Source organism: Mirounga leonina, unplaced genomic scaffold (genome assembly GCF_011800145.1).
Source record: "Mirounga leonina isolate KUSES-001 unplaced genomic scaffold, KU_Mleo_1.0 Mir_165, whole genome shotgun sequence".
NCBI lineage: Eukaryota > Metazoa > Chordata > Mammalia > Carnivora > Phocidae > Mirounga > Mirounga leonina.
The window spans coordinates 71,889,254-71,915,530 of NW_023270415.1; the positions used below are offsets into that span (position 1 = coordinate 71,889,254).

General features: G+C 44.4%; 1 protein-coding gene across 1 annotated transcript in view; it reads right to left on the bottom strand.

Moving 5' to 3' along the window:
• ADCY8 (adenylate cyclase 8) overlaps nt 1-26,277 on the bottom strand; it is a 226,090-nt gene that overhangs the window by 13,147 nt on the left and 186,666 nt on the right. Inside the window, exons 13-14 of the mRNA XM_035011958.1 lie at nt 17,671-17,749; nt 7,939-8,097 (exon numbers count right to left, since the gene is read on the bottom strand). Coding sequence (XP_034867849.1) covers nt 7,939-8,097; nt 17,671-17,749 — 238 coding nt within the window. The remainder of the gene's footprint in view (nt 1-7,938; nt 8,098-17,670; nt 17,750-26,277) is intronic.

Below are 26,277 nucleotides of genomic sequence, written 5' to 3' on the forward strand. Positions count from 1 at the left end.
CTCCCCCGTGAGCACGTGCACCTACTCCCATGCACAGATGCCCACGGAGAGCACAGAGAACGGGGCCCTGACACTGGCATGTCAACACGGTAGCCATGTGCACTGGGGCCGTTGACAATTCATGGTCTCCAGCCTCGGCTGGGCCCCGAGTTCGGACTGCACACCCTTTGACCTTGGTCACCTTCCCTCTGTCGTCCTAGCAGCGAGTCCAAACCCTCACCACTGTCCCTGACTTCACCCCCCACTCGATTCCTCTCAAGAAATGATCTCGTCTCTTAAGTCTGTGGCAAAAACTGAGCCTCTTGGCAGTGACCCAGCACTGTTCCAATACTCATACTTGTGTCTACGTTCATATTTATTTTCATCCCCTTTGCTTCAACTGCAGACAATGCATTTTCCTTCTGCTGAAGGTCAACATTTCTACCAGATGTCTTGACAACTCCTGCTTCTAACTTCTTCAGCAGCTTCCTCCTGCGGTGATCCTTTTCTTTGTTCCTTCTCTCCTCCCCCTTTTCCTCCTCCTCTCCCTCCCCTTTTCCCCCTCCAAATGTGCCCTACATGGAATAGTATGACACCCCCTGGAACCTGAACACACTTGTGACCATCCACCCGTCTCTCTTCCTCTTTGCACAAACTTCCCAAATGAGTTCCCTCCATGGCCTGTCCCCACCCTGGCAGTGTTCATTCACATGTCAGGCCGAGATGAAGTGACTCTGGAGCAGGTCAGACTGCCGGCCAAAGTGGAAAGAAAAAATCACTCCGTGGCATGGGTATTGGCTCATCTTCCAGGACACCTATGTGGGTCGGTGGGGTCACCCTCCCAAGGCCACGAGTCTCTTGACTTTCCTTGTTTCAGTGATGCTGCATTTGCGTTCCTTATGCCTGGCTCCTTCAGAGATGCCTTTTTGGGGCTTACCTTCCATCTGAAATGTTGGTGATGGCTGTGGTTCTGTCCTTGACCCACGGCCAGGTTCAAAGTTCACACACTTACCCGGGCCATCTCGTTTACTCTCCACCTTTCACCAACATTCAGGTGGGACATCTTCTGAACTCCTGTCTTCGAGTCGGCTCCCGTTCTCAGGCTCTCAGCCGCTGGGTCCCAAGCTGGGTTGTCCTCATACTCTTCAAGCCACACCCAAGTGCCTCTTCTCTCCACCTAAACCTGCCCCCCTCATGCTCTCAGTGGGCGGCACCAGTGTCGCTGAGTCATCAAAGTTAGAGATGCTCAGAGATGCCTTGACGTCAGCCTTCTTCCCCATCATGTTTGGATTCAATAAACTGCCAAGTTCTGCTGGCTTTCTTTTTGTCTCAAGTATTTTTTTCTGCCCCCTCTGCCGTTGCTATTTATCAGGGCTACCCATTTTCCTCCCCACACTGGGTTCCATGATTTGTTTTGTCCCATCCCGAGGCATGTTCCCCATGGTGGCCGCAGTGATCTTTTAAAGACAGAATATTGACCATGCCTCTCCCATTCTTCAAACCTGCAGTGGCCCACAACTGCCCTCAGGATAAAGCTCAAACGCAGCTGCATGCCATATATTCATATATGCATGCCCCTGCCTCCACCTTTCTCTTCAGCCTCATTGCCTGCGATTCCCTGCATCGGACCTCATGTTCCAGAAACATTGTACTCCTGTGTAAGGACGGTAGCAGATGCTGCAGGTGTCCTGACTGACCGCCGCTCTCCCAGAAGTCCAGCTGTGGGCCCTTGCGTTGCTTTGCATGGAGCTTTTCTCTGACCACTAGAGGGCACTCAGCCCCGTGAGCAGCTGGTTCACTGCTCCAGGAAATTAATGTCCCTGGGGTGCTGCTCTTAACCAGCGACTGATGGCAATGGCCTTATAGTCCTCAGCTCCTTCACCCCTTCGGCCAGGCTGCTGTGAGGTATGCTATCAGTATGTCCCCGAATTCCCAGTGGGATAGAGCTCCAGTGCCCCACAGAGGTAACTAGTCTGATAATGCCTCATTTAGCCCTTCCCTCCCTTCCCACTCTCCAGCCTGCCTGGGCTTCCCGGAACCACCTCCAAGCGAATGACTTTCCACCAAATCCTTGTCTCAAGGTCTGCTTCTGGAAGAGCCAAACAAAGACACACACACACACTTCTCACACGTGCATGCTTTGATTCCTACTGTCTGTCCCTTGACAGGACATGTCCTTCCTTCTTGAAGTTAGCCTCCCTAACCAGGCTAACCTTGTTTTCTGCCTTCACTAGCCACGTAGATACCATGTCTGCTGTGAACCTTCCCAGACCCATAGCTGGGGTCAGGAGGCTGAGCGCAGCGCCCCGGCAGCACCCGGGTTGCCTGCTCACCACCTACTGTCTGTCTCTTCCTTTGGAGTGAATTCCACGAGGCAAAGACCCCATGCCATTCACCTCGGTGCATTCTAATCATCCAGTTCATATTTTTTGGATGCCTGCACTATCATGCCTGCTGTTTATAGCATCTGGTACAAGGTAAATGCTCTAACCTGTTGAAATTAATTACTCCCTGGTCTTTGCAGGAAACATCAAAGCTTACCAAGCGCTTTCATATGAATTCAATGATTTAATCCTTGCAGTGATCCTGTGAAATAGGCACTGATTCTTATTGCACTTTACAGATAAGGAAAATGAGAGAGAGAGAGAGGAGTTAAGCTGTGGTTCTGGATCACACCACTAGCAGTGGACGAGCCAGGGTTGGAGGACCTCCAGGGCCCTCCCCATGCAGCACACTTGGGCTTGTCTCCTCTGGCTTTCATGCCCTTGGTCTGAGAAAGATGGTGACCCTGATTCAAGATCAGTAAGTCTTGAGCTTCAAGCGTGGATGAATCTGAGTACTTTCACTAGTCCTCGTCCAAAAGAGCACAGGCTGGTGGTGACTGGCTGCCCTGGGTTGGGTTGGGCAGGGCGTGGGGAGCGCAGATCATGGCCAAAGGGCAGAGCCATGGCACGTGGCTTTCAAGGGGTGGCCATTCACCTTGGCCTTGAGCAATGGAGTGATACCCCGGAAGGAGCCTGACTCTGTTTTATCTGACTCCTCCAATTGGCCGTGATTTGGAGGAAAAAAAAAATCTGTTTATTACATATTATATTAGTTTGTTCAGGCTGCCATCACAAAGTGCCACAGACTGGGTGGCTTAAACATAGAAATTGATTCTCTCACTGTTCTGGACGCTACAAAGTCTAAGATCAAGGGTCAGCAGGTCTGTTTTTTTTCCCTGAGGGCTCTCTCCTGGACTGGGAGATGTAGTCTTCTCCCCATGTCCTCACATGGTCTCCCCTCTGGGTGTGTGTACAGCTTAATCTCCCCTTGTAAGGACACAGTCAGAGTGGATTAGGGCCCTGCCCTAATGGCCTCTTTGGAACTTAATCACCTCTTTAAAAATCCTATCTCTAAATACAGTTGTATCCAGACGTACGGGGGGTTAGGACTTCAACAAATGAATTGTGGGAGACACAATTCAGCCCACAACACCCATTATTTCTATTTTCTGTTTTAAAACAGAGAGAAAAGAGAAAACCCTATCAGAGCCCTCTGAAACCCAGTCCATAATGACCCAGTGGGCCAGCTTGCCTCCCACTTCTGCCTGGTGATATATAAATGCTGCTGTGATATAAAGGCAGGTTGCCGGGGGTTTCTCATCAATCATTTATCTGCTTGAGTGTTCTCACAAATCCTAGCTCCTCCCAGCCTCTTCTTAGTTTTACTTCTCAGCCTCTGCCAACAACCGGAATGTTCCGGTTGCTTATACAACACAAATAATGCTAATAATGTCAGCTACATCCATGGAGCGCTTCCTGCGTGACAAGCATGACACAGAAGTCTGCACGCACATCACCGTGTTGAATGCTCACAAACCAGGACCTAGATACAGTTAAGATCCTGGTATACTTGTGGGGAAACTGAGGCACGTAGCCATTAAGTAATTCACCCAAGAGACAGAGCCGGACTTCATGCCCGCCCAGGCAGTCTGACTCCAGAGCCCATGGCACTGGGGCTGCTACTAATGCTAATAAGCAAACACCATGACTGCAACCACCACCCCAGTAACCACAATAATAATCAGGATAATGCCTGGGAATAAATGTCACTGGGACTGGAAACTGGATCCGTAAGTCCTTCTCAATGGATGGTTGATTGGACCTGTGGTGTTGGGGTTCCCAGTGCATAAACTTCAAGACCTATGACCTGAGTTCAGATCTTGACTCTGCTGCATCCTATTAGGGGTTGGAGGGGTGGGACTGGGGTGGGAGGAGGCTCAGTCCTCTCTGTCAGACGCTATCTGGTGAAGAAAGTGGCCCTAAGGAATCAAACCCAGGGCAGTGGGCTTTCAGGTGCACCAGCTGGCCTATCTATACCGAACCCACCTTGCACTGGGCTGTGTTGGGCACTTCATGTGTGTTCTCACCCGATTTAATTCCCACATTGACTCAGCAAGGTCTGTATTATTTCCTATGAATCAGATGAGGAGATGTACTCAGAGAGGTTGGGTAAACTGCCCTAGGTCACACAGCTAGTTAATAACAGAGATGGAATTTGTGCTGCACACAAAGGAGATGAGGGGTTTGGGGGGGCGTGGAAAAGTGCCAGCCACCTGCCTACACCTTTAAAGACAGCCCCATTGTTCAACTCTCCCCAGTCCACTGCTTTGAGTATGCCATCTGTTTCTTGCTATTTTGGGCTCAAAGAACATAAGAGCACTGTAAACTGGGGAGGGACTGATGAATATAGAAAAGCTATTACTGTTCTATCATCCTCTTGGTCTGGGCTTCGTAGAGGATTTTGAGCATATGCACATTTCCGGCTCCACCCAGATACCAGGATGAAGACTTAGCCAGCTCTTGGCCCAGGGCACCTAGGCCTGCCTGATTCCAGGTCCTGTGTTTCTTATACTGAGTTAAGCCACCTCTCTGCAGGGGAGAAACAATGTCTGGGGCCGGTTGACTTTATTAGCATCCTCAGGTTTCTGTGCGAACACCACCGCCTTGGAGAGACCCTCCGGTGTCAACCCCACCCCCTTCACCTACTCTGTTTTCTTACTCAGCTTCTTCTGTCCAAGGAGGACTGATCACTACTGGGCACTATCCTGTGTATTTATTCACGTTCATATTTATCTGCTCATGAAAACGCATGCTCCATATCGGCAAGGACTTTTCTTCTTCTTTGTTCACTGTTTGACCCCCAGGATCTAGAATGACACCTGGTACATGGTTTCCCTCAATAAATTCTTGCTGAGTGAATGAGTAAATGAGTCAGTGGGTGGGGGGCTCGGATTGCAAAGGAACCAAAAATATAATGATGGCGTCTCACATCGGGCTCCCTGCTCGGCAGGGAGTCTGCTTCTCCCTCTCCCACTCCCCGTTTGTGTTCCCTCTCTCGCTGTGTCTTTCTCTGTCAAATAAATAAATAAATAAAATCTTTAAAAAAAAATAATGATGGCTCACCCTTATCAAAAACAATAGCAATAACCCAGTGTGTTCCTAAAATGGGCCAAACACCATTTAGATGTTTTATGCATAATTATTCATGGAAACATTGTAGCAACTGGAGCAAGTTGCAAAGAACTGTTACCTTGCAGGTAAGGAAAGTGAGGTCCAGGGGGATTCATCCCTTGCTCAGTTCCAGAGGTAGTGAGAAGAGGAGCCAGGATTGAATCTAGGGCATCAAGCTTTTGAGAATACCACACAGCTTTTCTATACCGAACCCACCTGGCACCAAGCTGGGCACTTCATATGTTCTTACTCAGTTGAGTTCTCACACTAAAATCAGCAAGATTGGAATTATTTCCTCATGAATCTGATGAAAAAAAATGGGTTCAGAGAGGTTGGGTAAGCTGCCCCAGGTCACACAGCTGGCGAGGGTCAGAGACGGAATTTGTGCTGTATGCACTTTGCAGCAGCCGGGACACCTGCCCTCTTTAGTGTCCTTTCTGCAGGTCTTAAAAAAGCTACAATGAGCAAGTGGGTTTCCCGGGACTCAGCAATAGCTTGACACTGATGACCCAGCTCAGGGGGCCTCATCTGTGAGAAAGTACCTGCCCTGGGGTGGTGAGCACTAATCTAAGTCAAAAGTCCAGCGGAATAGCAGAAGCTTCCAGAACATATGTGGGGTGACACAGCCGGAACCAACTGGACAGGATGTCCCAGGGGGCAAAACTCTGTCCACCGCCCTGTGTTTAGATGGTTTGAGTCATTGCTTATCACTGCTGTCCCTTCTCTCCCGCTCAGGTCCTAACAGCAATATGGGACAAAACACAAGATTTAGCTTTGAAGTTGCACAGACCTGGGTGTGAATTCAAGCTCACTACTCACTAGCTTTGTGTTCTTACTTCTCTGAGCCTCACTTTCTTCTTCTACGAAATGGGGATAATCATTCTTATCCGTGAGCAGTGTTGTGGCCTCGTGGAGGCTGGGTCCCAAACTCACAATGTCCAGACCCCAACCTTTCAGACGTTTGTATCATAGTTCAGATTTGTAGCAAGAAGAGAAGCTAAGAATGCTTCTCACAATAACAAAACAGGTTATTGGGAGTTCCCACAGATCACAACACTCCTGCCTCTTCCTCTGTCACCCCTTCTCATGTTACTCTGTCTGACACACACACACACACACACACACACACACACACACACGCTAGTCTTGCCAAACCCCCAGAGGCACAGAGGGAAGAAATCTGCGGGGCTGGATTTTTTTCACAGCTTTGCTTCCATACAGGGAGGCATGTCATGGCCCTCTCTGAGCCCCCGAGTCCTCGTCAATAACGTGGGGTGATGAACTCTCCTCTTAAGACTGTAACTAGAACCAAAGATCATTTACATCAATTGCTTATCTCAGTAGCTGAGATAGTGCCCAGTGCCCAGAACACAGCAGGTGTTCCGTAAATGGTTATTTATAGAGTGAACATTCTCTAGGCCATGTCAAAACTTTGTGGTTAAGCCTGGTCAACTCTGAACTATTTAAGTATTTAAAACCTCAAAGAAGCATGACAAGACATTGGATTGAACATGTCTTCTATGATTAAGGCCGAATCTGTCATTTATTTTGCTCACTGGAGGTTTGGCCTGGACCACAGCTGATGACTTCAGCATCTCTGGGGGGTTTCCTTCCTTTCAGGATAAAGCCAGTAAATTCTTGCTCTTCCCCCGTGGTCCCAGATACCTCATTGTTTTGGTGCTTTAATTGAAAAGCAGCTTTCTTTTCATTTCTCTTCTGGTTTTCCCTCTGAGGGCTCCAGTGTTTCACCTGCTCCTTCTGGTGGTCATGGCGGATGCACAAGTCTCTCTACTTTCTTGGATTTGTCAAGAAGCTCTTGCAACAAAGCCCCTGACCTTAGGGGGCCTTGAGAAAAGCAGGCCTGAAGCTGATTCCAGAGAACTCTGTCTGTTGAGGAGGGTGGGCGGTGCTTGGATGTGCATCCAGGAGACCTCCAAGGTCTTGATGCATCAAGATTATTCAAGCAGCAGCTTATTCATTGCCTTTACTTCTCTTCCACTGATCTTGCTGTGGTGGCTTGGGTGGGAAATGGACCTGGGGGGGGGGGGTCTCTCCTAGTTCTACCCTCAGGCAAGGGTCACAAACCCAAATGTCTTCAGCATATCAGCAAGTAACATCAATAGTAACATCTTACACACACTGGGAGAGACACTGGAGATCCCACTCCATGGATACACAGAAACATGTGCACAGATGTGTCTAAAACTCAAATTTCAATCTAGTCTCGGGATGGAGCTCACATGAAGTCCATCTTACAGATGTGGTCCCTGGCGCTGGGGAGGCCCTGCGTAGACCTGGTGGAGCTAGGCAGTCTGGGTGGCCTGGCACTCTGGGGTAGCATGGTCTCTATTCTCGGGTGCTCACACAAGGGCAGTGGGAATTCTCCCAGAGCTCGGGACCAGTGTGTCCAACTGCACCCCCGCCCCCACCCCCCCTCCTCACAGCCAGACAAGCCTGGGCTCACCTCATTGTCTCGGTCTTTCTCCAGGAAGTGGCGGGCCACGTGGCTGGGCAGAATGTTCCGGAGCATGTTCTCGTTGTGTTCCCTCAGCTCCCTCATCTCATTGATCTCCTCTTTGGCTTGTACTCGCCAAAGGAAGTCAAGGCGGGCTGTGTACTCCAGCTGCCATGTGTGAGAGAGAGAGAGAAGGAACTGGTGAGATCTCAGGGTATGGGCTCAAGTACGCAGGGTGGGAGGCTTCTCTGGAACCCTTCACAAACGAAAGAGAGCCCGAGCTGAGCATGCTGAGGGGCATTTTGCCTGATGCCCAGAGATGGGAGGGTGATTAGACTCCACGGGGCTGTGTACCTTCCCTTCCTACCATTAAGGCACCTATGATTTTGTGATTGTGTGATTATCTGGGGATGACTGTGTCGTCTACTAGATTGTAGGCACTGTGAGGTCAGGAGTCCCTTCACCTGCTCAATGATATCTTTACCCTGGAGCACCGTGCCCAGCGCAGGGGAGATACTCCGTCAATATTTGTTGACTCCACAAATAAATTCCAATGATAAAGCCAGCTAACACTTAGATGGTGCTTGCTACGTATCAGCTATTATTCTAACCAATATACATCCATTCACTCCCTTCATCACACAACAACCTTGATAGGGAGGTATCATTATCAACCCTTATTTTGCAGATGAGAAAGTCAAAGCAAACAGGGCTGAGTGACTTGACCAAAGTCACACACTAGTGAGGGGGGAAGCCAGGACTGGAGGTAACTCCAGAGTCCAACTTCAGAGTCTCAGCTCTTTATCACTAGGCAAGAAGAAGAAATGAATTGAAGGATTGTGGATTTTAAGTTATGACACAGATGTGCCTTAGAGTCCCAGTCCCACATTCAAACGCTATAACCTGGACTCGTGACTTTATCACAGATTCCTCATCTCTACCACTGGGATGAAGATTAATGAGCATGCAGGACTGGAAGAAGAATTACTTAGGAAGTTACAGAGAAGGCACGTGGCTCACAGTAGGTACTCAATGCACATTATTAGTTCCCCTTTGTCTTAGTTTCCCTGCACTGGAGAGCAGACACCTTCCTTTTTAAAGAATCTCCTATACCATATTTACCACAGCTTTGGGGATGCCATTACTTCCAAGTCTGTTCTTTTTTTTAAGATTTTATTCATTTATTTGTCAGAGAGAGAGAGAGAGAGCACAAACAGGGGGAGTGGTAGGTAGAGGGAGAAGCAGGCTCCCTGCCTGATGCAGGACTCGATCCCAGGACCCAGGGATCATGACCTGAGCCTAAGGCAGACTCTTAACCAACTGAGCCACCCAGGCATCCCTATTTCCAAGTCTTTAACTGTCAAAATGGACAATATGCTGCATGGCCAAACACATGATTAAATGTCCTGAATTCAAGGGCTTAAAACATTCAGCTAGTTCCTTTCCTTTGTCTTAGGTGAAAGTCTCAGTGGATGGTAAAAATATGGAAAGACAGAGGCACAAGATAACTCCCTCAGCAGAATTTGTAACAACAAAAACTGGAAACAACCCAGGTGCTCATTTTGTTGGTCCAATAAACTATAAAAAAAGGGGAAAACTGTTTTTCTATACTTTGATGGACTAGTCTCCAAGGTAGAGAAAAGTGTGTAGAGTATGCCACCTTTGATCTAAAAAGGGAGCATCTAAAAAAGGAGCATGGATGGAACTAGAGGGTATTATGCTAAGCAAAATAAGTCAATCAGAGAAAGACAAATACCTTACGATTTCACTCATATGTGAAATTTAAGAAACAAAACAGATGAACGTATGGAAAGGGAAGGAAAAATAAAATAAGATGAAAATAGAGAGGGAGGCAAACTGTAAGAGATGCTAGACTCTAGGAAACAAACTGAGGGTTGCTGGAGGGGAGGGGGTGGAGGGATGGGGTAACTGGTTGATGGGCATTAAGGAGGGCGTGTGATGTAATTAGCACTGGGTGTTGTACGCAACTGACGAATCACTAAATTCTACCGCTGAAACTAATAATACACTATATGTTAACTAAATTGAATTTAAAATAAAGAATTAAAAAAATAAATAAAAAGGGGGCATCTACTTCTCTGTCTGTCCACATGTATATATTTTTCTTTATTTATTGGGAAATTGAAGAATAAAAGGTCAAACATAAAAACTCATTACCAAAGAGATGAGGAAGGGAGGAAATAGGGTGGAGAAATAGGGATAGAATTTAAAGTTTTAAAATTATATCTTGTTTCATAAACTTGGCTATTGAATCGTGGAAACATTTAATTATAAATTATAAAACTAAATAGTTGTTTGGGGCGCCTGGGTGGCTCAGTTGGTTAAGCGACTGCCTTCGGCTCAGGTCATGATCCTGGAGTCCCGGGATCGAGTCCCGCATCGGGCTCCCTGCTTGGCAGGGAGTCTGCTTCTCCCTCTGACCCTCCCCCCTCTCACGCTCTCTGTCTCTCATTCTCTCTCTCGCAAATAAATAAATAAAATCCTAAAAAAAAAAAAAACCTGGTAAAACCAGGGGCGCCTGGGTGGCTCAGTCGGTTAAGCATCTGCCTTCAGCTCAGGTCATGATCCCAGGGTCCTGGGATCAAGTCCTGCATCGGGCTCCCTGCTCAGTGGGGAGTCTGCTTCTCCCTCTTCCTCTACCCCTCCCCCCTGTGCACTCGATCTCTCTCTTGTCTCTCTCTCTCAGATAAATAAATAAAATCTTTTTTTAGGGTGCCTGGGTGGCTCAGTCGGTTAAGCGACCGCCTTCGGCTCAGGTCATGGTCCTGGAGTCCCGGGATCGAGTCCCGCATCGGGCTCCCTGCTTGGCAGGGAGTCTGCTTCTCCCTCTGACCCTCCCCCCTCTCATGTGCTCTCTCTCTCTCATTCTCTCTGTCTCAAATGAATGGGTGAAATCTTTAAAAAAAACAAAACAAAACAAAAAAAACTAAATAGTTGTTTAAAAAAACTCTGTTAAAACAGACAGACAAGCAAATGAATCTATGCATAGAACCACATCGAGAAGAGATATTCCAAATATATTTAACACAATAATTTGATGACACATTTGTAGAGGGAAATAGTCTAGGATAAAAGGAACTCAAAAAGAAGCTTAAAACCATTTATAACAGTGTCTGTGTCATTGCTCTTAGACTACTGCATGTGAATTGCAGGATAAATCAAATGGGTAATTGTATTGTTGTCACTGAGAACTGGTATTTCTGGGAAGAGAAAAAGGAGACGCAGATCTAAAATTGATGGGTCTAAGCCAAAAGTCAGTAAGTATTACTATGAACTCATGGTATGTACATATTTCCTACCTTGGCCCACTGATATAAAAGCCTAGAAATAATGAAAATCTAGTAGCAGTGGGAACTCCCAGTGTCCAGACTGTGGTTTAAGTATCAATTCCTACAAAAGTGACCTCACACTCTTTGCAGAAATGGCCGAAATTTAGGGCAGGAAACGTACAAGCCTGGACCATCTTTTCACACCAGAAAATAAGAAGACCCCCAGAGACGATGGGGGGTTATGTGAACAGGCTCCCATGTGTCAAAGATGTGACAAATGGAGCTTTAATAAGAATAGTGATTACGGGCGCCTGGGTGGCTCAGTTGGTTGGGCGACTGCCTTCGGCTCAGGTCATGATCCTGGAGTCCCGGGATCGAGTCCCGCATCGGGCTCCCTGCTCGGCGGGGAGTCTGCTTCTCCCTCTGACCCTCCCCCTCTCATGTTCTCTCTCTCTATCTCATTCTCTCTCAAATAAATACATAAAATCTTTTTTAAAAAAAGGATAGTGATTGCAATGGATTGAAACACAGGGAATATGGTAGCATGCCTCAGTTCACAATGACACTTAAGACACACAACCTCATTGATCATCTCTGGACAGTGCTTGGGGACAGGCTGACTGGGAAATTTATGGGGAAATGCAGTGACAGGGAAAGAATTAATCATTTATCCTGCCTTTGCTTTATGAGCTGTACTTGGAAGAGTAGGCTCTCCTTCAATAGTCCATAATAACTTATGGACTATTGATAGAATGGAGATATCACCACCTATATAATAAATGAATAGAGGCTATTCTTGTCAATAGTTGCTAATAGAAAAAAAGAAAAGCAGATATTACGTGCCTGTTAAAAGTAATTCACAAAACCAACCAATAACATATTTTTGTAGAAAAAAATTGAAACTGAATCTCACCAAGTTTCTAAACATAACTACCAATACAGGAAAAACAATGGACAGAGGAATGTGTTAAATGCCCTGAGAGGATGCAATCGACAAACTCTAAACTGGGAAGCATTATAGAAGTTGGACGACTCTCACAAAATGTTGCCAGAAAAAAAGATATGGAGAGTTATCTTATAAATTAACAGACTTAGGAGATAATCAACCAATGGCAATACACAGATTTTATTTGCGACCCAAATCAAATAAACAAACTAAAAAAAATATAATTATAAACCAATTAAGAAATTGAAACAGTGCCTAGAGGCTTGACAATGTTAGAGAAACACCATTTTCTTTTTTAAAGTGTCTAATAGCATTGTGATTAGGTTAAAATTCTCTATCTTGATTAGATGCATATTGAAGCATTTACAGATGAAATGACAGGACATCTGGAATTTGCTTCAAAATAACTGGGAAGGAGCGATGAGCAAAATGAATAGAGAGATAGGCGAGAAAAGACACAGGAGTTGAAGTTGTGGGACTATTATGCATTTCATAAACTTTTGTATATGTTTGAGATTTTCCATAAGAACAAAAATGAGTGGAGGCAGCATGTTGCACAAAAGAATGCTGGTCTTAAGGAAGGCGTGTATTCCAATGAGCACTGGGTGTTATACGCAAACAATGAATCATGGAACAGCAAAAACTAATGAAGTACTGTATGGTGACTAACATAACATAATAAAAAAAAAAGGGAAAAAAATAAAATTCGTATTAACTACCAAAAAAAAAAAAAGAATGCTGGTCTTGACTGTTTTGTTGTATGACTTTGGGAAAGTCATTCAACTTCTGGTATTTTGGTTCCCCTTCTAAAAAAATATGGATAATTGTCCCCATCATGTCTAGTTCAAGAGGCATGGATTATTATATGGATCTATTATATGGACCAAATCACATTCTGCATGCAAAAGAATTCTGAAATGTCTAAACTATAGATTTATAAGGTACTACTTCAACTTAAGGCAGCAGCGGATAAGGTCAGATCAAGGCTGTGCTTTAGCTTTTTTCCTTCCAGATTCAAGAGCATCAAATTTTAATTTGTCAAGTTGTAGGACAGTATTTTCTTACCCAAATGAAATGTTTAGTTATCTCCGTTAAAAATGCATGCTTGGTTGAAGCAGATCATTTTTTATTTATTTTCTATTGAAAACCTTTCATCTGGTTGAATTCAGCTTGGAAACACAGGTAGGGAAACCTTGAGTCCTGGAGTTGATTTCAGCCAGGATTTTTCAGTTACAAGTTAAGAACACACTTTGCATTTCAGCCAGGCGACGGCTGGTCACTGTGCTGAAGACATGTCCATAAGGAGACTCTAATCCGAGGACAGCTCTGTCTCTTGACAAAGCAAGTCTCATGCAGGCAGGCATCGCTTATTTAATCTCCAGGGGAGGACAGTAAGCCTTTCCAGTTTACTAAAGATCTAGTGTATTGTGCACCTACTATGTGCACGGTGCTCGGCATACAAAGATGCGTGAAATTCAGTCTCTGCCTTTGATTTGCTCTCAGCTCAGTGGTGAAGGGAGAAAAATGAAAGACAGAGGAACATGTTAAGGAAAGAGAACATTTCAACACACTGGTTAGAGCAGGCGTGGACAGCAAGGCAAAGCACACAGAAGGCACACAGAAGCTTTAAAAGTGAAAATTCTTCAGCATTTGCTCAAGAACTGTCAATGGATTTGGAAGTGCAATCTCTTTCTTGATTTTCACCAGACTATTAGGGAACTGGCTCTATGAGAAGAGTACCAAGGGAACCAACACTTATTGTTCAGAAGCTTTGTGCCAGGCTCTTAGCACAGAATGAGAGCTAACACTGGCCCGGCTCTTGCCTTGGACCAGGCACTGTTTTAAGCCCTTCCTGTATACCGAAGCTCATTTAGTCACACGACTCAACAAGGTGGATACTTTATTATTTCCATTTCACAGGTGAGGAAATGGAGTCACAGTAAGGCAAAGTCAATTGCCCAAGGGCTCACAAATAGAGACTGGCTTTGAACTCAGAACATTCTGACGCCAAGCTGTGACTTAACCCCTGCTCTATATGTATTTGACCTCATGGAGCCATTCTCCAACTCCTTGCAGGGAACTATTATCCTTCTTATTTTACAGGTAATTTGGAATGTGAGCTTGAGGGGCTTGAGTTTCTCAATGTCACCCATCCTCCCAGTTGGTTCCAGGGGCGCCTGGGTGGCTCAGTCGGTTAAGCATCTGACTCGATTCCAGCTCAGGGCACGATCTCAAGGTCATGAGATGGAGCCCCACATGGGGCTCCACACTGGGTGTGGAGCCTGATTGGGATTCTCTCTCTCCCTCTCCCTGCCCCATGTGCTCTCTCTCTCTTAGTCTCTCTCTCTAAAAAAAAAAAAAAAAAGAATACCTGGTTCCAATGCTTGGGTCTTTCCTTCTAAGCCACACAGTCCTGGTGCCTGTCTTTATCTGACCTGGAAGTAAGTGACTGGAGACCTCATTAATCTCTGTCCCTGTGTGCAGAGACGGCTTCCTCTGCTATAAATGGAGCCCCTGAGCCAAGCCCACACCTCAGGGCTGCAAGTGAACCAGGCGAGGCGGCAGGCACCTGACTGCTCTCTGTCTCTCCACCGTTTAGAACGTTCACCTGCCTTGGAGGAGGAGGAAGGAATGGCATAGACCTTCAGCATATGGACAAGATGAAATTTCCCAAGTGTTCAGTTACATAAGTCCCTCTGTCCCTCTGGAGATGTCTCATTACACATGCTCCTACCAAGGCTGCTGCTGTGTACCAGGCATCGATGGGCACCATTCAACCTTCAAAAAAATTAAGGGCCTCTGAGTCCCAAAAAGAGAAACTGGTGGAAGCAGATAGCAGACCCAGGGATAGGCAGACTTGGGTTCAGAGAAACAGGAGCCTGACAGGTGCGGTAGACAGAGGACACAGAAGTGATGCAGGTGAGGCAGAAAGACTCCTCTCGCAAAGAGAGACAGGGGCACTCAGTGGGGAGAGAACAGACCCGGAAGTTTTGGATTCCTGTTTCTACCTGGTGTTCCTTGTTGGCTTTAAGACCTCGGTGACTTGGGACCAGATGCATAATAATACTTTCCCTGTTTGTCTCAGAGGTCTGTTTTCAAAGTAAAGCATCCATAGCTTAGGATTTTTGAAAACATATTCTATGTGCAAACCACTGGGATTAGTATATTACAATTATATTCTTGTATAATCTTATAACAGCCCTATGAAGTAGAACCTGTTAGCACACCCATTTTATAGGCGAGAAAACTAGGACTCAGAAAGTTAAGTAAATTGCTGAAGGTCGCATAGCCACTAAGTGGCGGAGTTGGGGCTTGAATACTTCTTCCCCACTCCAAAGCCTATAGACCTGAAACTGCTACCATTATGGGATGTGATTATGTAATTTTAGAGCCTTTTGAAAGTTAAAAATAAGAAGGAGCCAATATCAGATTTCACTTAAGCACTCGGATCCTCACTATGCACAAATATACTCTTACTTTACACATAATCTTAACATGGTTAGGCTGTCTGTTTCCCAGGACAAACGGGGCATAGAACAAATTGAATCAGAAGGTTAGAAGGGTACTGAGGAAGGGGCACTGCCAGGGCACAAAACACTTCTGTAAGGTGACAGAGGAGAAAGGAGCATCCTTCCTATTGTGGAATGAGCCCCTCACTCTGAACTTGCTCTCTCTTAGTTATCTCAGTGGGGTTGCTCATTCCTCAGTTTCAAACATGGGGGGTGGAGGGTGGGTATGTTTCTCTGTAGGATCGCCTTGTCTGATTCCGTCTTCATAGCCCTCAGATGGATTGCTGTTTGCGTGTCAGACTAAGGAGTTCTCCTCTGTAACCAGAAGCCATCGAGACATGGACAATATGACCCCAGCTCTGACAGATAGCCAGAAATACCTAAATACAGGAATTCTGGAAATGGCTAGACTTTGATATTTGGCTTATTAGTTTGCCATGATTTCAGCTCAAATTTAAAACCAAATCAAAGTCACACTGCAAGATTGAGTGCCTGGGGCCATTTTGTTGGTATGTTAACTTCTTTCTTTCTCCACTCTAGAGAAGTGGAAAGGGTGGGCTTTGGAGAAAGATCTGGGTTTGAAACTGGTTCCCCCCACCCCCCAACTAGATGAGTAGCATGACTTTCTTCATCTGTGAAACAGGACTGCTAGTAACTACCATTCTGGGTTGTTGGGAGGATGATACAGATAATAGAGGCACAGAGTAGGAACTTGATACACACTAACCCTTCTTCCTTATTAAGTCTTTATACTTGTCTTTCTCCCACCTTGACTACAGGTTACCATCCCCCTTATTACACATCACTTCGTATGTATTTCTAGGTTCTCGGGGTTTGGAGCTGTTTCAGGGTTTCTCAGGGTTGATTACCTCCGCGTTTTCATGGTTATTTCTCAGCACTATGTTTCTATTTCTGCTCTAGCTGAGAGTCTTCCTGTTTTGTTTTTCTCCTTTTCTGGTTACTTTTTTTGAAGTGCATGCAGATCAAAGAAAGATGGACAGGGATCCAGGGCAGGGCAGAGAATCTGGCAGGACCTGGCTCTACCAGGGAGAGAAAATCTCCCCTGTTGATGAACACCACAGCATTCATGGTCTGAGTCCACATGGAGATGTCCTACTGGCCACAGCAGGCAAATCCCCTAGGCAAAGCCTGGTATCACGCTCCCATGCAGAATAAATTCTTGCCCCTCCAACTCTTGAAGTCCTTGGACGGCCTGATCCGCACATAGCAGGTCCCTCATCGCATTATTTAGGGTCTGCTCTCCTCCAGGAGATTGGAACCCTTGGGACCAGGGATGGGGTTTTATACAGAGCTAGCCACAGTACCCACCCCAGATCCCAGCAGAGTAGTGGCTCATAGGGAAATGGCATCGATATACTTTAGGTACTTTATCTGCTTGAGACAAATAAGGAATGAAGCATTTCCTATACTTATGTGAGGCAGTGCACAAAATGCTGCACATGATAATCTCAAATGGTTCTTCAAAACGGACCCATCCAGGTGTTGTTATCCTATTTCACACCTGAGGAAGGCCTCTAGGTTCAGGGAGATGAGCGACTTGCTTAAGGCCACAAACTGAGAGTCAGAGGCTGGATTAAGACCCTGGCTCAACTGATCCTCACACCTGCATGGTTCCCTAGACCAGCACACAACTTCTCCAGGAATGACTTTATGTAGGCAATAATGGAACTGGGAGAGATCCTGGTTTGCCTCAGGCAGAAATTGAAAGCATTTTTTTTTTTCATAACAATGATCTCTTTGAAAGAGATATACCTGAAAGACATAAAAACCACCTGGCTTGCCAAATCGTCATCTCCAGCTTAGTTTTTTAAATTAGGTGGTCTTTATTAGGAATCGATTCATTAAGAATCACCACTTCCTGTAAGCAGTTGATAGGTCATTTGCTGCAAAGAAGAGCAGAAGCGTTGTAGGTCAGTTTCACGGTAATGGGAAATGCCAGGTAGCAGAGGGGAGTTTGAGCAAAGTGTTAGATTACCTGCTGTCCATGGTAGAACACAGCAAGGAGGAACATGGCCATCAGCAGCAGTGATGCCTCCTTTGTCCCCAGGAAATCTCTGTTGGAAGAAGAAAGGCAAGTGGGGTGAATTTACAACCATGGAGGGACCCCAAAGAGACTCAGTAGCAGACCAGGTTCAGAAAGGAGCAGGATAAACAGAAAGGACGGAATATTTCTTGAGCACCCACTAGGTGATAGGGGCTGCTGTCTGAGGGTTTCCATATAGGCTAATTCAGAAATCAGTTGATTCTCCAAGGTATGAGGTCACTTTGGTCACACCTGGTGGACGAGTCTAGAGTCTAGCATCTCGACAATGCACTCACATTGATAAAAATGTTTTCCCTTTGCAGAACACTCCCAGACTTCAAAGAGCTTTGAAACTTTCTCATCACAAAAATCCATGCGAAGACCAGGATCTCTTCCTCTTTCTTTAGATGTTAGTCTATTTAAGGGACAGGTACATGGTGCTGATGATATGGCTGTCTCTGTTCTTTTTTTTTTTTTTTTGGCTGCCTCTGTTCTAACTGCTTTCACTTAGATTCTTTTTTTTTTAAATTTAATTTTATTATTGTTATGTTAATCACCATACATTACATCATTAGTTTTTGATGTAGTGTTCCATGATTCATTGTTTGTGCATAACACCCAGTGCTCCATGCAGAACGTGCCCTCTTTAATACCCATCACCAGGCTAACCCATCCTCCCACCCCCCTCCCCTCTAGAACTCTCAGTTTGTTTTTCAGAGTCCATCATCTCTCATGGCTCGTTTCCCCCTCCGATTCCCCCCCCTTCATTCTTCCCCTCCTGCTGTCTTCTATTTTTTTTTTCTTAACATATATTGCATTATTTGTTTCAGAGGTACAGATCTGTGATTCAACAGTCTTGCACAATTCACAGCGCTCACCATAGCACATACCCTCCCCAGTGTCTATCACCCAGTCACCCCATCCCCCCCCCCCCCCCCCCCACTCCAGCAACCCCCAGTTTGTTTCCTGAGATTAAGAATTCCTCATATCAGTGAGGTCATATGATACATGTCTTTCTCTGATTGACTTATTTCGCTCAGCATAACACCCTCCAGTTCCATCCACGACGTTGCAAATGGCAAGATCTCATTCCTTTTGATGGCTGCATAATATTCCATTGTATATATACACCACTTCTTCTTTATCCATTCATCTGTTGATGGACATCTTGGCTCTTTCCACAGTTTGGCTATTGTGGACATTGCTGCTATAAACTTCGGGGAGCACGTACCCCTTCAGATCCCTACATTTGTATCTTTGGGGTAAATACCCAGTAGGGCAATTGCTGGATCGTATGGTAGCTCTATTTTCAACTTTTTGAGGAACCTCCATACTGTTCTCCAGAGTGGCTGCACCAGCTTGCATTCCCACCAACAGTGTAGGAGGGTTCCCCTTTCTCCGCATCCCTGCCAACATCTGTCGTTTCCTGACTTGTTAATTTTAGCCATTCTGACTGGTGTGAGGTGGTATCTCATTGAGGTTTTGATTTGGATTTCCCTGATGCCGAGCGATGTTGAGCACTTTTTCACGTGTCTGTTGGCCATTTGGATGTCTTCTTTGGAAAAATGTCTGTTCATGTCTTCTGCCCATTTCTTGATTGGATTCTTTGCTCTTTGGGTGTTGAGTTTGATAAGTTCTTTATAGATTTTGGGTACTAGCCCTTTATCTGATATGTCATTTGTAAATATCTTCTCCCATTCTGTCAGTTGTCTTCTGATTTTGTTGACTTGTTTCTTTGGCTGTGCAAAAACTTTTTATCTTGATGAAGTCCTAATAGTTCATTTTTGCCCTTGCTTCCCTTGCCTTTGGCAATGTTTCTAGGAAGAAGTTGCTGTGGCTGAGGTCAAAGAGGTTGCTGCCTGTGTTCTCCTTTAGGATTTTGATGGACTCCTGTCTCACATTGAGGTCTTTCAACCATTTGGACTCTATTTTTGTGTGTGGTGTAAGGAAATGGTCCAGTTTCATTCTTTTGCATGTGGCTGTCCAATTTTCCCAACACCATTTGTTGAAGACACTGTCTTTTTTCCATTGGACATTCTTTCCTGCTTTGTCAAAGATTAGTTGACCATAGAGTTGAGGGTCCATTTCTGGGCTCTCTATTCTGTTCCATTGATCCATGTGTCTGTTTTTGTGCCAGTACCATACTGTCTTGATGATGACAGCTTTGTAATAGAGCTGGAAGTCCAGAATTGTGATACCGCCAGCTTTGCTTTGCTTTTTCAACATTCTTCTGGCTATTCGGGGTCTTTTCTGGTTCCATACAAGTTTTAGGATTATTTGCTCCATTTCTTTGAAAAAAGTGGATGGTATTGATGGGGATTGCATTGAAGGTGTAGATTGCTCTAGGTAGCATTGACATCTTCACAATATTTGTTCTTCCAATCCATGAGCATGGAACGTTTTTCCATTTCTTTGTGTCTTCCTCAATTTCTTTCATGAGTATTTTATAGTTTTCTGAGTACAGATCCTTTGCCTCTTTGGTTAGATTTATTCCTAGGTATCTTATAGTTTTGGGTACAATTGTAAATGGGATCGACTGCTTAATTTCTCTTTCTTCTGTCTTGCTGTTGGTGTATAGGAATGCCACTGATATCTGTGCATTGATTTTATATCCTGCCACTTTACTGAATTCCTATATGAGTTCTAGCAGTTTTGGGGGGGAGTCTTTTGGGTTTTCCACATAAAGTATCATATCATCTGCAAAGAGTGAGAGTTTGACTTCTTCTTTGCCGATTAGGATGCCTTTTATGTCTTTTTGTTGTCTGATTGCTGTGGCTAGGACTTCTAATACTATGTTGAATAGCAGTGGTGATAGTGGACATCCCTGCCATGTTCCTGACCTTAGGGGGAAAGCTCTCAGTTTTTCCCCATTGAGAATGATATTTGCTATAGGTTTTTCATAGTTGGCTTTTATGATATTGAGGTATGTACCCTCTATCACTATACTCTGAAGAGTTTTGATCAGGAAAGGATGTTGTACTTTGTCAAATGCTTTTTCTGCATCTATTGAGAGGATCATATGATTCTTGTTCTTTCTTTTGTTAATGTATTGTATCACATTGATTAATTTGCAGATGTTGACCCAACCTTGCAGCCTAGGAATAAATCCCACTTGGTCGTGGTGAATAATCCTTTCAATGTACTGTTGGATCCTATTGGCTGGTATTTTGGTGAGAATTTTTGCATCCATGTTCATCAAGGATATTGGTCTGTAATTGTCCTTTTTGATGGTAACTACTATGAAGGGATAGAATATGACTCTAAAAATGAAAAATAAAATTTTTTTAAAAAAAGGGATGATAAGATGTTGGTTGAAAATGAAAAGAAAAAAGAAAAAAAAAGAAAAGACAGTAAAAAAAAAATTAACTTTGAAAGACTAAAAGTCTGTTAGAAGAAAGTGCCTCCCAAAATTTTAAAGAAAGAAAAAGTTATATATGTACAAAAATAAGGGTTGATATGATGAAGGGATGGTATATGACTATAAAGATGATAATTCTAAAAAATTTTATAAAAGGAATTGATAAGAAGTTGTTTGAAAAAAGAAAGAAGAGGATTTAAAAAAAAGAAAAAAAAGGGAGTGAATGTGATCAGGCAGGAAGAGTAGAACAAAACCATACACTAGATATTTAGGGTATATTTTGATCTGTTAGAAGAAATTATCTCAAATCTCAAAAAGTGGTCGCTTTTCTGATGAGAGAGTTGTTGCTCTTCTTTTCTTCGATCTCCTGTTGAGTTTGTAGGTGTTCAGAATGGTTTGATCCCTATCCAGCTGAATTCCTGAGAGGAGACGAAATCCAGGTCTCCTACTCCTTGGCTATCTTGCTCCACCCTCACTTAGATTCTTAAATCAATTCTATGAGTTGGACACTTTTAATTCTATCAATTTTTTTAAATTCTTACATCAATTCCATGAGTCAGGCACTGTTATAATCCCCATTTTAATTCTTATATCTTTTAATAAAGGCTCTGTTCCCTGTGCATCATCTCCTCCTGGACTGACACCCCCCTCCCTCCCCAATGCTCCATTCACTGTCCTTGCTTGGGTACAAGCTAAGGTGTTGCTGGTCTGGCCTGTCCTGGGCTCTCCCAGAGACCAAGCTGGAAGGCAGCTGAAGATGGGTAAGTGTGTATTTAAACACTGATGTGACTTTCAGTTACCCAAGGAAATCAGAAGTTCCAGGGAGACCCTTGTTTGATTCCGAATGTTTTCTCTCCTTCATTTCAGCCCAGCATGAAGCCTTTCTCAGGACAAGCTAGGCCAGGAGGCAAAGGGTTTAGAGGAAGCAACATTGGACTTTGAATATGGACACAGGCGATTTGTGGAAATAAACAGTCCCCTTGACAGGTTTCCGGTGGCTAATGAAGAAAACTCAGAATAAAAATGTTTTAGACAAATTGTCTGTAGGGATGGTGGGACTTGCTTTCCATTACCTCCTGTTCTTCCCCCACCTTTCTCCCATCTTGGGTGATGCCCCCCTCATCCACTCACCCCAGTGCTTGAGCCAAATACAAAAGCAAACCTAGGAGTCAGCCCTCACCACCCCTATATCCAAATCCTGTCTGCTCTTCCACCCAAATACGTCCCTAGTCCCTCCACTCTCTCCATCTCTACCTGTGACACCTGAGTCCAGCCACCATGACTTTCAGTAGCCCCTTGCATTGCCCTCCACCATCTATTTCCAACATGGTCGCCGGAATGTTCTGTGTCACTAAAATCGGATCACGTCACTCTCTGTTTTATTGTCTCCCAACCACAAGCACACATATACTCACTAGTGACCTAACTCTGATGAGGCTTCAGGACACAAGGGGCCATCAAAGAGGAGATGAGGTGTGTAGCGGGAGGGGGGAGAGTGAACATTGATATGGCTGCACCCAGGTGGTCTCCAGCCTTCTCTTTCCTCTCCTCATGGGAGATGAGCAGGAGTAGCACTGGGCTCAGGAAATGGGGGCATGAACCCTGCTGCCAAGACCAGCTTCTCATCTAGCTTTATGTCAAGGATGCTCTCAGTTGATCCAGGCGGGCCCAGTCCAGATCTGCAGCTAGAACAAGGACTCAGGAACAGAAATGTGCTTTCTCTTGGGGAGCTCTTGTGCATACAGGGACCCAGGGGACCAAAATGTCTGCAGGCTGGCACAAGATTCAGATTTGTGAATTCCTAGTTCCATCTGCTTTTCCTTGGAGATAAGATGCTAATAATAGATGGTACTCATTATTGTGTCTGTTGTCTATAGCCCCAGCAAAGCACATAATTACTGAGCACTACTGTGTGCCAGGCACATGCTGGGATACAGAAAATGAAGAAGGCACATTGTCTTTGCCCTCAAAACAGTCCAGGAAAGGAGAGAACCAAACAGATAGATAAGTTCATAACACAAGGCACTCCATTGTAAAAATACGTCGTTGTTGCCATGGGAATACATGGGAGGAGAAAGTAACCCAGGATGGATATTCGGGGAACACAGGAGCTGAGTCTTCAAGGGTGGTAAGACTTCAGGAGGAAAAGATAGGACAAGCTCTATAGATATGGGCCATGTATCTTGCTTAAGCTAGCTGGCTGAAAAGCTGCAGCTGCTTGTTCTTACTGCTGTTGGGGATGCTTGAAACAAATCCCTTCTTCACACAGCTTCATAGAATGGGACACATCCTGCATTTAGCTCCTCCTGAGTGTGCCCTCATGGAACTCCTGCTCTCCCAGGCACTTCTGACATCCTTTTCTTTGTGACGTAGAAGACTTTTGGAAGGCCAGCAATGTATCACTTGCAACACGCTTTCGAGAGAAAACACAAATACCTCTGGAAAGCAGTGGTTGACCAAATATAAAGAGCTGGCTAGATCAGAAGAAAAGTACGAGAAAATTGTTATAAATGGTTTCTTAGTCTTTAAGCTCTATTTCACCTGGAAATATTATGGCTGGAGTCAAGATTGCAAAATATGCATAGGAAGTCAGCCAGGCCAAGGAACATCCAAAAAGAACAGTCTTTCGAATTTAGAAGGAACTTTTTTTTTCCTGGTAGATTCTGTGATTTTTTGAAGAACATCCAAGAGAGCCAAATGACCAAAATGTGTATGAAATTATAACACTTTGCTTGATATTGGGTGGCACAGACTTAAATCCAGTGACATTTTGAATTAATTTATTTATAGTAATAAAATCACAGAATTAATACAACCATCTCCCCATGCTAACAGAAAGGCACATAATTAAGTAAAAACACATGTAGAATAATGCTAATTCTCAAGGGCTATAACAGTCTTTAGAGAGCATCTTATCTGATGTCTCATAGAAATTAATGTTTAATTTGAGTGTTACTCATTACAGAAGTATTTATGCTAATGTGGTAAATTTGGAAGCTAATACAAATTCACAAATTAGAAAACAGAAATTGTCCTTACGACTACCACCCAGAGAAAACAATGGTTAATATTTTGGAGTTAACTAGGGGCGCCTGGGTGGCTCAGTCGGTTGAGCGTCCGACTCTTGATTTTGGCTCAGGTCATGATCTCAGGATACTGCGATCCAGGCTTGCATCAGGCTCCACACTCAGGGGGAGTCTGCTTGAGGATTTCTCTCCCTCTCCTTGTGTCCCTCCTCCAGGTCATCCTCCCTCTGTCTTAAATAAATAAATAAACCTTTAAAAAAATATTTTGGAGCCAACTAAATGTCATTTCTTTTTCTTCCATGCAAAAATATGTTTATAAATTTAGGACTGTACGGTTCATACTATTTTTGAAACCTACTTCTGTACTTTGTATATATTATGAAAATAATACCATGTAATTAACTACTTTACAGTGCAAGTTGGGTGGATCCATTCTATTCCATACTATGTGTACAATAGATAATGTAATATCCCTTGCATAGCTTTGATTTTATAGATTTAAGATCGAGGACCAGGGAGAAGCTACGTGCCCAAGTTCACACAGCTGATTCCTATTGGAGCCAGGATGTGCATTCACATCTCAAGCACCAAGTTCAGAGCTTTGGCCATTTGTGGACCTGATGCCAAATTCTTAGTTTAGCTATTAGTTCCCATTTCCCCTTCTGAAACTCACAATAAACCAGCCAGTTTGAATGATGCTTTCTTTTGTTGTCATGCTAATGACTACATTTGCTAAGTGCTGATCTTATGCCATACCTGTGATAACACTTTACATACATGTTCCTCTTTAACTGTCATATCAATGATTAAGACATTATTAGCCCTATTCCAGGAAAGAAGAAATTGAGGCTCAGTTGTCCAACGACTCATTCTAGTTCACCGATCCAGTGAATGGTGTAGCCAGGCTGTCAATCTACATCTCAGTGATAACTTTCTCAGTAGCTACTGTGCCCTCCTATATGCACTTACTTGTAATTGTTTGCCCCTGAGATCCTTGATGATGAAAATAATGTCTTATTCATCTGTGAAGTTGCAGGGCCTAGCAAAGGTGGGACACATGAGTGCCGGGATGGGGAACACTTGGTTTCAGGGTGATGGTGAGCAATAATCATAGAGGTTGTGGAGAGATGACACTTAGCTTGCTGTGATTCAGTGGTGAAGCAATGTGGCAATACTGTACAAAGTGGAAAATACAAATACCTTACAATCCAGCAAGTGTGCTTTTATATATAAGTTCCAGGAGACGTTTTTGATAATGGTCCCTGAGCATTTTTTAAGTAGGGAAAACTGCCAACAGCCTGAATGTCTATTAATAGGTCAAAGGATAAACATATTTTGGTACTTTCATATTATGTAATCAGAACATATTACAGCTGCAGACTGTGAAAGCAGTCTGCAGAATTACATCTGTGGCTATCAACCTCGATGCATCTAAGAAATGCAATACTGCATGATGCCGAAATAATTTTAGAAGTAAATTATAATATAGACATAACTAAATATACGTAAAAAACATGGATGGGAAGGATACACATTAAGTGCATTAGAAGTTGGCTCTTAGGAGAGAGAGAGGAGACTAATGCCGGGGACAAGAGAACTTCAGCTAAATATCTGAGATACTTCATCCTTTTAAAAATGCGGAAGTAGGGACACCTGAGTGGTATAGTCAGTTAATCGTTCGACTCTTATTTTGGCTCAGGTCGTGATTCCAGGGTGGTGAGATCAAGCCCCGCATTAGGCTCCATGCTCAGCAAGGAGTCTGCTTGAGATTCTCTCTCTCCCTCTCCCTCTGCCCCTCCCACTCTTGCTCTCTCTCTCTAAAATAAAGAAATAAATCTTTAAAAAATGCAGAAGTAAATATGACTCATTATTAGCGTTGTTTATTTCCAGGGGTTGGTTCATAGATGTTCATATGATTAGTATCCAGCACACTTTCTGAGGCTTTTTGGACAATCTCTGCCTCATCTTTTTCTCATTCGGTGGGTCTCTTACTGTGGTCTCAGTTAGCCCTGTGCTTCCTAGACCTGAGGCCCGTTGCCTCTGCCACTTCCGGCTCAGATGAAGCTCCATGTTGCAGGTGGGGTCTGGCTTCCCCATGGGGCTATGTGAAGGACCACTGGCTGTCACCAGGACATTCATCCAGAGATGGAGCTGTGACTCACAAGAGACAGGAAA